The sequence below is a fragment of the Salmo salar genome, chromosome 09, assembly GCF_965601325.2.
Source record: "Salmo salar chromosome 09, fSalSal1, whole genome shotgun sequence".
Classification (NCBI taxonomy): domain Eukaryota; kingdom Metazoa; phylum Chordata; class Actinopteri; order Salmoniformes; family Salmonidae; genus Salmo; species Salmo salar.
Genome location: NC_138299.1, coordinates 126751519 through 126763170, shown reverse-complemented (window position 1 = coordinate 126763170; position 11652 = coordinate 126751519). Strand labels below are relative to the sequence as shown.

General features: G+C 40.8%; 1 protein-coding gene across 1 annotated transcript; it reads right to left on the bottom strand.

Annotated features, from left to right (window-relative positions):
* Positions 1-1266: 1266 nt before the first annotated feature.
* Positions 1267-9340, bottom strand: LOC106612618 (proteasome subunit alpha type-6). The gene is made up of 7 exons (XM_014213952.3): positions 9001-9340; positions 8467-8561; positions 8090-8171; positions 6277-6432; positions 2146-2324; positions 1908-2002; positions 1267-1730 (listed from the first exon to the last, which is right to left on the bottom strand). Exons 1-7 carry the CDS (start codon positions 9074-9076, stop codon positions 1673-1675), a joined length of 741 nt encoding a protein of 246 aa, XP_014069427.1. The 5' UTR covers positions 9077-9340; the 3' UTR covers positions 1267-1672.
* Between the last annotated feature and the right edge of the window lie 2312 nt (positions 9341-11652).

Here is an 11652-nt window from a genome sequence, read left to right as displayed (position 1 = left end):
GGCAGCGCACAATTGGCCAAGCGTCGTCCGGGTTTGGCTGGTGTAGGTCCTCATTGTAAATAAGAATTTGTTCTTATCTGACTTGCCTAGTTAAAAAGAAAGTAAATCGTCATAAGAGTCCCACCTAGTGGACAGATATTTAGGGCACCTCATGATAGGTCCTAACCAGTTAAGAGTTACCAGCAGACTTCTTGATAATAGCGAAAAACAGCAAGTCAGTGGTTCCGGCACCACATGCAATTGCTTTGGAGTTGTAAGAATGTTTTGATATTTCTATATAATCAATCTATAAATAATCTACCCCTAAGGCTACACGCAACCATATCTATTGCACTTTTGACAGTGATTTCACACGAGACCTATTTCCCATGATATGCCTATTGCCTGAATACCTAGAACCAGGCTAATCAATAATCACGTTTTTCTTTCCATTATTTAATTCAACTACATCATGTTAAATCAAGTTATCCCTTTGGAGCGCAATATCACATTGTTACAAAATATGCCTAAATTGGGCAGGACTATAAATCGGGAAATTGAAGCCATCTAGGGCCTAAACTAACTTTGATTGTGTTCGATGAAAATGATTACCCTTTTAATGCACCATTATCGGCAAGTGACTTGATCGTCATCACTATCTTTCCTTTGAGGTACCTGAATTTGTCGTGATTACCAGCCGAGATAAACTTTTATGAATAGATTTTTCACCTGGTTCAGAGATTGCTTGAGCAGTGTCTTAAAAAACGTCATCCTAAAACCCACTCTGAGCTGGGAGTTTTTTGTCTTAAAAAAACGATATAACAGGATTCCTAGGATCTTTTCGGGGAGACGTTTTGTGGATACGGCCCCAACACTCCTACTCTAAGACATGTTGTGAATACGGACCCAACACTCCTACTCTAAGACATGTTGTGAATACGGACCCAACACTCCTACTCTAAGACATGTTGTGAATACGGCCCCAACACTCCTACTCTAAGACATGTTGTGAATACGGACCCAACACTCCTACTCTAAGACATGTTGTGAATACGGCCCCAACACTCCTACTCTAAGACATGTTGTGAATACGGCCCCAACACTCCTACTCTAAGACATGTTGTGAATACGGCCCCAACACTCCTACTCTAAGACATGTTGTGAATACAGCCCCAGGACTAGTTACATGTATCGAATCAAACAAATACAAAAAGTGAAGTACTACTGTGTCTTTTGTGATTCTACAGAAAACATCTAAGCATATCAGAATAAAAAAGGATATTAGTGTTCTTTTGTTTTACTTGATGTGTTTTATTCTGTTAGACAGTGTTTCTGTAGCAGGTGATAGATGACATGAGTAACGCTCTGGGCACAGGCAGCTAAAACCCATTTTGGTGGTCATAAACAATGGGGTTCAATGAGATACAGACAATAGGATGGATGAAACGATCCACACGATCAAACCAATTCAACAACATGGGAATTCTAGTTACAGCCTGGCGGTATGTCCTAGATGATTTGATATGCAGACTGAAGGTGAAAATCAACCTGTGTAGATGTAAATAGTTGGAAAGTAGAAACATATCCAAGTATTGTACTGAAGTAGTATTATTGTCCTATTACTGAACCACTAAGTTAGTCTGTTAGTTAGTCAGCCTGACACCTGAAGTACTGTATGTGGATGGCTGCACCTCTACTCCCGCTCAGCAATGGCCACCAGGTGAGTGTCGATCTCTGTCTCAGAGAGTGTCCTGTGAGAGGAAAGAAGAGAAGATGAGAGTGGATGTTAGAAACCAGGGTTGGGGAGAGAGAGAAATAGAGAATTGATCATTTGGCTGTTTTTCCCTTGTCTAAATCCTTGATCATTACCATATGAGCATATAAAAACACAGTGATGACGAAATGCAGTTACTGTGATAGTATAGCACCTGAACTTGGGGCTTTCCTTAGTCACCACACCCACTTCAATTTCACTGGGCTTGAAGTCCATGGACAGAATAGAAGAGAGACAGGAGATGGCCAACTATAGGAGGAAAGAGGGGAAGCAACAGAGAGAGAGACAGAGAGTAGAGAGGGAGTGAGAGAGAGAGAGAAACTGAATACTGTACAGACTTTCACTTTTCGGCAGATGTTTCCATGAGTATCCAGTTTTATCCATCCGCCTACCTCCACAGTCATCTCATATGACAGCTCCGGCCTCTTCTTCAGTTTCTTCTCCAGGTAGCTGTTAGCCTCTGTCTGCTTGGCCCCCACGCTGGTGGCCCTGAAGCCACAAAAGTAGCCTGCCGGGTCACACTTATACAGCATGGGACCCAGCTGGGGGTCCATGGCCACCAAGATCATACCTGGAGACATTGGGAGGAGAAGGATATGGGTCTGAGTCCTCTGTGTGGGAATTAGGACTCACCTACTGCACATAGATTTTTTCAATCACTTTGGTGCCATTTTCACAACTCTAAGCACAAAAATCTAAACAGATCATCAAAATGGCTCATATTTAAAAACTCTCAGCACATCTTCAGTTGACTGGGTGCAACAAATAAATTCAGTCTTTTATTCACTACACCAAATCACTCTTTCAATTTGGATACATATTCTATCTACTGAACAAAAATATAAACGCAACATGGAAAGTGTTGATCCCATGTTTCATGAGCTGAAATAAAAGATCCCAGAAATGTTACATATGCACAAAAAGCTTATTTTACTCAAGTTTTGTGCACAAATTTGTTTACATCACTGTTAGTGAGCATTTCTCCTTTGCCAAGATAATCCATCCACCTGACAGGTGTGGCATATCAAGAAGCTGATTAAACAGCATGATCATTACATCGGTCCACCTTGTGCTGGGGACAATAAAATGCCACTAATATGTGCAGTTTTGTCACAAAACACAATGCCACAGATGTCTGAAATGTTTAGGGAGTGTGCAATTGACATGCTGACTGCAGGAATGTCCACCAGAGCTGTTGCCAGAGAAGTGAATATTCATTTCTTATCCATAAGCCGCCTCCAATGTTGTTTTAGGAAATTTGGCAGTACATCCAACTGGCCTCACAACCGCAGACCACGTGTATGGCGTCGTGTGGGCGAGCGGTTTGCTGATGTCATCGTTGTGAACAGAGTGCCCCATGCTGGCGGTGGGGTTATGGTATGGGCAGACATAAGCTACGGACAAGAACACAATTGCATTTTATCAATGGGAATTTGAATGCAAAGAGATACCGTGATGAAATCCTGAAGCCCATTGTCGTGCCATTTATCTGTCGCCATCACCTCATGTTTCAGCACGATAATGCACAGCCGCATGATGCAGGGATCTGTACACAATTCCTGCAAGCTGAAAATGTCCCAGTTCTTCCATGGCCTGCATACTCACCAGACATGTCACCCATTGGGAATGTTTGGGTACTGACTGGTTTTCTGATCCACGCCCCTACATTTATTTTTAAGGTATCTGTGACCAACAGATGCATATCAGTATTCCCAGTATAAGTATCTGTGTTTCAAAATGCAATATTCACTTTACTTTTAATATGATTTTCTTGTCATTTGTTAACAATACAATTAACTATTACTTAATCAAACTGCTGAAAACGGATAACTACTGAACCAAAATGATGTAATGTCTAGTTAATGTATAGAGCTTTTGGAAAGTATTCAGACCCCTTCCCTTTTCCACATTTTGTTACGTTACAGCCTTATTAAGAAATTTATAAAATTATATTGTTTCGTCTCATCAATATACAGAAAATACCCCACAGTGACAAAGCAAAAACAGGTTTTTAGAAAATTTAGCAAATTTATTCAAAATAAAAAACTGAAATACCTTATTTACATAAGTATTCAGACCCTTTGCTATGAGACTCGAAATTGAGCTCGGGTGCATCCTGCATCCATTGATCATCCTTGGGATGTTTCTACAACTTGATTGGAGTCCACCTGTGGTAAATTCAATTGATTGGACATGATTTGGAAAGGCACACACCTGTCTATATAAGGTCCCACAGTTGACAGTGCATGTCAGAGCAAAAACCAAGCCATGAGGTAGAAGGAATTGTCCGTAGACCTCCGAGACAGGATTGTGTCGAGGCACAGATCTGGGGAAGGATACCCAAAAAAAATTGGCAGCATTGAAGGTCCCCAAGAACACAGTGGCTTCCATCATTCTTAAATGAAACAAGTTTGGAAACACCAAACCCGGCCAAACTGAGGGAGGTGACCAAGAGAAGAGATGGTCACTCTGACAGAGCTCCAGAGTTCCTCTGTGGAGATGGGAGAACCTTCCAGAAGGACAACTATCTCTGCAGCACTCCACCAATCAGGCCTTTATGGTAGAGTGGCCAGATGGAAGCCACAGCTCGCTTGAAGTTAGCCAAAAGGCACCTAAAGGACTCTCAGACCATGAGAAACAAGATTCTCTGGTCTGATGAAACCATGTTTGAACTCTTTGGCCTGAATGCCAAGCGTCACGTCTGGAGGAAACCTGGCACCATCCCCACGGTGAAGCATGGTGGTGGCAGCAACATACTGTGGGGATGTTTTTCAGTGGCAGGGACTGAGAGAGTAGTCAGGATCGAGGGAAGATGAACAGAGCTAAGTACAGAGAGATCCTTGATGAAAACCTGCTCCAGAGCGCTCAGCACCTCAGACTGGGGCGAAGGATCACCTTCCAACAGGACAGCAACCCAAAGCACACAGCCAGAACAACGCAGGAGTGGCTTTGGGACAAATCTCTGAATGTCCTTGAGTGGCCCAGCCAGAGCCTGGACTTAAACCCGATCGAACATCTCTGGAGAGACCTGAAAATAGCTGTGTAGCGACACTCCCTATCAAACCTGACAGAGCTCAAGAGGATCTGCAGAGAAGAATGAGAGTAACTCCCCAAATACAGGTGTGCCAAGCTTGTAGCGTCATACCCAAGAAGACTCAAGGCTGTGATCGCTGCCAAAGGTGCTTCAACAAAGTACTGTAAAGGGTCTAAATACTTATGTAAATTTAATATTTCAGTTTTTTCTGTTAATACATTTGCAAAAATGTCTAAAAAAACAGTTTTTTCTTTGTCATTATGGGGTATTGTGTGTTGATTGATGAGGGAAAAAAAGAATGTAATCAATTTTAGAATAAGGCTGAAACGTAACAAAATGTGGAAAAAGTCAAGGGCTCTGAATACTTTCCAAACGCACTTTAGTTTGATAACTGCTGATCACTGTAAAAGTATATAATTTGAATGTATAAATGTATCAATTGGACATCAATTTATGTTGTAAGGTAAAACCAAATCATATATGGATGTGGCTGTAAATACTACATCATCATTCTCCATCAGCCAGTGTGCCTTAATAGCACAAAGCGGAAAGCGTCATTCTATGTACTACCATCTGGAATTATAGTGTAATGTACAATGCACTGCTGAAATACCTGGGTTGTATATTTAAACAATAAGAACTGAGCAGATGGGGTATATGGCCAATATACCACGGCTAAGAGACAGGCGATACTGTAGCAGTTGACAAGTCACATAGAAAAGGTTATCTTGTAGAATGTTGCATGGGGAAGAAATGCCTTACAACACCGTGCTATGTTTTTACAGTAGCCAACTGCTTTACAATACCCCAAGTTCTGATTATTTGTCCTACGTATGTACTGTAAAGAAATAATGGAACTGTAAGTCTGACATATTTCTCAACATGCTCACAACCTGCCATTGGATACATATTATTAAATAATTGTGCATGTTAAGTTATTATCAAATACTGTATGGAAAATGATATTTACCACCTACTACTCTTTTTATTGAGCACTTAAAAATAACATTTTTGAAATGTGTAACTTGTATTTTTTGCTTTTGGATTAAATGGTAGTTAAAATGACTTAATGGTGAGCCTATCATTATCTGATGTATTGGTGACTAAACTAAATGTTCTCAGGGTATTTCACGTAAATCGTTGATTTTGCATGAATGACTCAGGGGTGAAAGATGTGTGAAACCCCAATGAAAGCACAATGAGAGTTTCTGAACATAAGATAGGGGGCATTACAAGTGTTATCAGTTTAGAGTTTTGCAAATATACCACTTACATTAGAAAAATACGGCAAAGTGATATAAAAAAAAGTTATTACTGGGCAATCAGGGAGAGGAAAAAAGGGTGTATAGAGGTATTGAAAGAAAGGAGATAGACAGTCGGTCGGAGAAGGAACCAGGGGATTAATGGTAAGGGTGAGAGGGAGTGAATCAATGGAAAGGAAGAGGACAGAGAGACATAGTGACAGGAGGACAGGGGGTACACCACTCACAGCATCCCAAAGGTCTCATCTCAGCGTTCTGTGTGTAGACCTGGGAGATGTCCGCCATTCTCCGACACAACATGTCTGCTGTGATGTCATAGCCAAACTTGTACTTCCATTCGGCGGCCTCCACTCGTGCCCTGTGGACCTGGGATCGACTGTCCGCTGAGGGGGAGAGGAAGAGAGAGTAAAAGGATGTGTGTGTGTGTCAGTGGAGGCTCCTCAGAGGAGGAAGGGGAGGACCATCCTTCTCAGTGAATTTCATAAAAATAATAAAACATTTAAATAAAACTACACTTAATATATTCACGTTATCAAATAATTTATTAAAAAACACTTTTTTGCTGCAATGACGGTCTACAGTAGCCTCAACAGCACCCTGTATGGTAGCATGGTATAGCCGGAGGACAGCTAGCTTCTGTCCTCCTCTGGGTACATTGACTTCAATCCAAAACCTAGGAGGCTCATGGTTCTCACCCCCTTCCATAGACTTACACAGTAATTATGACAACTTCCGGAAAACATCCTCCAACCTATTAGAGCTCTTGCAGCATGGATTGACATGTTGTCCACCCAATCAAGGATCAGAGAAATAATCTAGTACTGAAAGCATAAGCTACAGTTAGCTAGCACTGCAGTGCATAAAATGTGGTGAGTAATTGACTTAAAGAGAAAGACAATAGTTTTAACAAATTCATTTCTTCAAAAATTAAGGAGAAGCAAGAGAGAGATTGTCATTTTTTTTCAGTTTCACTTAATTAGCTAGCAAATGCTGCTAGCTAGTTTAGCCTACTCAAACACCCTGCTCAAACAGACGGATGCTACGTTAGCTAGCTATGACTATCCAACACAACACTGGAACTCTTCCAAGTCCAGGTAAGCTTTTGTTTTTATGAATTTATTGCCACCGGGCTGCCGGTGTAAGTGCTAAACTGCTAACTAACTATACACTGTAAAGTTACTGTGTGATTGTAGCGGGTTTACTAACACCTTAGTTCTATTAGCTATGTTGACTTTGACATTACTTTAGCTAATATGGTAACAATGATGTAGGCTGTGTGTAGCAGTTATGATACGGTTTGGCTTGGAAAGGTTATTTTGCCTGGTCACATACAGCTGATGTATTGTGCAATGAAGTCCACAAACGAAGGGAAAAGGTGAGAGGAGGACAGCGCATAGATGCGAGCAGGAATACAACGTGGCTGCTATGAATGTGAACTGTGTTTATGCGTGACCAGGAGTGTATTCATTCCGCCAATTCTGTTGAAAAACGCTTCTTAAATGAAAGCAAACGGAACGAAACAGGGATAAACATACCTGAATTTGACCAATAGAAACTCATTGCAACTGTTGGACTAACGATTACACCCTAGATCAGCTAGATGCAGGCAAGAGTGTGCAAGGCGGTATTAAATGTGTCACTATCTGTCCGTGTGTCACTGTCTGCCACCAACATTTTCTCTCGACCTGTGTGCCGCTACGTTGTAATTTTTCATTCATAGGCTAGGTTGTAGCAACCTGTTGATGGTTATATGGAAAATTTGAGTATCATGTAGTAGCCTAACCTTATCGATGTTACATTGAAGTGGGTGAATGGAATATGAATGACAGTCATCCAATATGCTGTAATAGAAATAAGGCCATGTTCATAAAAAAATAAAACAATTGTCCTCCCTCATCTTAAACGCCACTGACCACCACTGGTGTGTGTGTGTGTGTGTGTGTGTGTGTGTGTGTGTGTGTGTGTGTGTGTGTGTGTGTGTGTGTGTGTGTGTGTGTGTGTGTGTGTGATGTGAGATGTCGTCTGTGCCATTATACACACCATTGTGTCCTGTCATCACACATCCAATGCGTGGGGTAAGTGGGTACATGTTGGTCAGAGTGGCAGAATCCAGCAGCTTGTCCTGTATTATAATGACAGGGTCACATATATACATATAGTAGATGATACCTCATTGTTGTTAGGAATATTGGGTTGGTGCCACAATATAATATTTCGATTGGACAAGCTTTAACAAATCAGTGGCGTGTGCCCTGTCAGCAGAAATGCTGGAGACACCACTCTGTCATGCTTCACTGTTCATGACTGACTCTTTCTCTAACGCCAGATATCAACATTATTTTTCTAATTTGGATGAGGTCAAAGACAACTAAAGCAGAAGCTCCTGGTATATGGAGATGAAGCTAAGAATATCTTACCGGCACTTTCTTCTGTGTGACCACCACAGCACAGTCTGTCCCCCGCACGCCCAGTGATGTCAACCCACCCTGGGCGATTGCTTTGAAGGCATACTCTGAGGGACAACACATGAGAACATGAGATTATACTTCTTAAATATTGGCTAACTTTTAAAAGCTGCATGGGGTAAACAGGGGGCTTGGAATACTGTAGGTCTAAAGGTGCTCATGGGAAAGTCTCAAACATTGGTAGACTGCTTATTGACGGACATCTTATACCACAGAGTAATAACACACATTTAAAACATTTCTAGTCGCCCCCACATGCTATATGAAATATACAATCACAATATGTTTATAATCACAATATGGTATATATATACTACACGTTTGGCCTATGGAGATGCTCATCGTCAGACACAGCGCAACACATTCACTGCGCGAATATCTTAGATGATTTTAGACGGTATAGAACGATACATATACAGATGCTAGCCTAGCCTAGGTCATCCTCTGCACGAAACAAAACTGGAGAAATTAAGCAAAATATCTCACCGACTTGATAGAGGCGGCCCTCAGGAGAAAAAATCGTAATGTGTCGGTCAAATCCAGCATTCGAACCACGGGACATTGCTTTGCGTCAAATGATGCTCACCTTAAGTGAACTTTCGGCGAGTTACCTGTTACCTTTTCTGCAGTATCCTAATAGCCTTATAGGACTATATTCACCGTTGTTGTCTGTTGCAGTAAAACAAGAAGAACAGTCTACAATAGAGAGCAGACGATGATAAAGATATTTGTTGAGCTTCCCGGTGGAGTTTTACTTTCTCTTTCTTTTTTCAATGAACCATGAAAAGGCTGGCATATGTGTGTTGTGAACAACAATAGCGTGAGCAACAATTGTAGAATCGGCGGTTTCAAAATAAAAGTTTAGAATTGAAACTAAAGCAAGCAGATAAAAATAGTGGAATCATGCCAAAATTGGAATATAATGCTAAACAAGGTTGGAATGTTGCTATACAAATTCAACAAAAGATCATAATTAGTTAATTTGAAGAAAAAAATTTGGTTGAAATTACACTTACCTATGGACCTTGTGTCCAGGAAATGGGGTATCAGCCTACTCAAAGACCCTCACAGAACAGCTATGCCAGTCCATATGATGCAAAACCCAGCATTAAATTATGCAAAATGTATTTTGAAAGTTATACATCTTGAAAACTTGATTGCTGAAATGGAGAACTGTTTGGGACTATATCAACAATAGACCAATGAAACAAATACCAAAATATAGTTTTGGGGTGGAGTTTCCTTTAAATTCCTTTAATAAGAGCTATGAATCTAATATTTGTGTACACTCGACATAGTTATATTCTGCGAGTGTCACTGAGTAGACTGATACCCCATTTCATGGACCCAAGATCCATAGGTAAGATTGTACATTGCAATGTAAGTATGCCCCCAATGCAATTTTGAAGTATAATACATCCACATTGCGATTTCAACATATTTGAAAACTTTTTTGGTGTCAAATTAACTAATTATTATCTTTTATTGAATGTATATAAGAACATTCCAAATTTGTTTAGCATTATTTAGTCCAGTTGTGGCATAATTCCACAATTTGTATCCGTTTGCATCAGTTTCAATTGGAAACTTTTATTTTGAAGGCGAACCGCCGATTGTACTATTGTTGCTCACGCTAATGCTGCAAACAACACACTGGTAAAGCAGGTTACAATTTGTTCGTAATAAGGAAGTTGTCTGTGGAAGGATATAGGACTACTGGCGAAATAAATCACAAGAAAATATTTATCTGGATCATGCATCATTATGTACCAGTTCTGTATGTTTTTTTTTGGAAAAAGTTTTTCACTCAGGCCCCCCTTCTAGCATTGGGGATCATCCCGCGCCCCTACTGTGGGCGCAAGCACTTCATGACACTGACTGTTCAGACTGCTCTTGTTGTTGAAGAGAACATTCCGCATGTTTAAATCTAATTTTATTCAAATTCTAGACATTTTGCCATGTCTAATGTGTATTCATGTGATATTTCAAAAAACGTTAGCTGACATGGGCTAGTTGATCTGGACATTTCTGACAAGTTATAAATAGCTCTGTAAGGTATACAATGACTGACATGACAAGAGGAAAACTGATGATGCACTACCCTAATTTGAAATGGCACATTGTGTATTCTACTTTTCCAACTTTCAAGAGTAAGTTGAAAGCCGACTGAGTTCCTTTATAAAAAAGGAACCCCTAGCACCCCCCATGGGGGGCACTCCCCACAGTTTGGGAACCACTGCCCTACAGTATATGAAAATCTATGCCTACTCCCATTTTGTAAAGAAGAGGTATCTCTCTATCTCTCACGCCCCCAAGTCATCAGTATTTCCTACCCTTTGTCCAACCATCATAGGCATTGCTCCTCTGTCCATATGTCTGGGCGCAGGGTAGGTTTCTGTCTGAGCGACAAGAGATTCGCATACCCACTCCAATTCGCATACCGCCCCAACAGATTCCCAGATGACGCAATCTCAATCCAACTCCACACTGCCCTTTCCCACCTGGACAAAAGCAACACCTATGTGAGAATGCTATTCATTGACTACAGCTCAGTGTTCAACACCATAGTGAAAATGCTGTTCATTGACTACAGCTCAGTGTTCAACACCATAGTGAGAATGCTGTTCATTGACTACAGCTCAGTGTTCAACACCATAGTGAGAATGCTGTTCATTGACTACAGCTCAGTGTTCAACACCATAGTGAGAATGCTGTTCATTGACTACAGCTCAGTGTTCAACACCATAGTGAGAATGCTGTTCATTGACTACAGCTCAGTGTTCAACACCATAGTGAGAGAGCTGTTCATTGACTACAGCTCAGTGTTCAACACCATAGTGCCCACAAAGCTCATCACTATTTTCTTTTCTTTTTTTCTTTTTTGAAAACTCTGTTTATTCAGTTTTACACACAAGACAACACAAAACAATATAAATAATATACTCAACTAGAATTTTTTTTAAATACATTTTCTCCAAAGATACCGTACTTTAGACAGGTTAAACACACCGGGCAGAAGGCTACAAAGGTTAAAGGGCAATCTGTAGTACAGGGACAGAGCAAACACCTCATCATTGTTCCTGTAAACAGTCAAGGGATAGGGGTGGAGAAATGCAACCACTCACAGACAGTCATGGC

Excerpts from the sequence above, each read along its gene's own strand:
- LOC106612618 (XM_014213952.3), bottom strand. The coding sequence starts at position 9,076 with ATGTCCCGTGGTTCGAATGCTGGATTTGACCGACACATTACGATTTTT. Across the intron at positions 6,433-8,089 it reads TGTGATGACAGGACACAATG|CGGACAGTCGATCCCAGGTC; the intron begins GTGTGTATAATG and ends TCTCCCCCTCAG. Across the intron at positions 2,003-2,145 it reads CATATGAGATGACTGTGGAG|TTGGCCATCTCCTGTCTCTC; the intron begins GTAGGCGGATGG and ends TTCCTCCTATAG.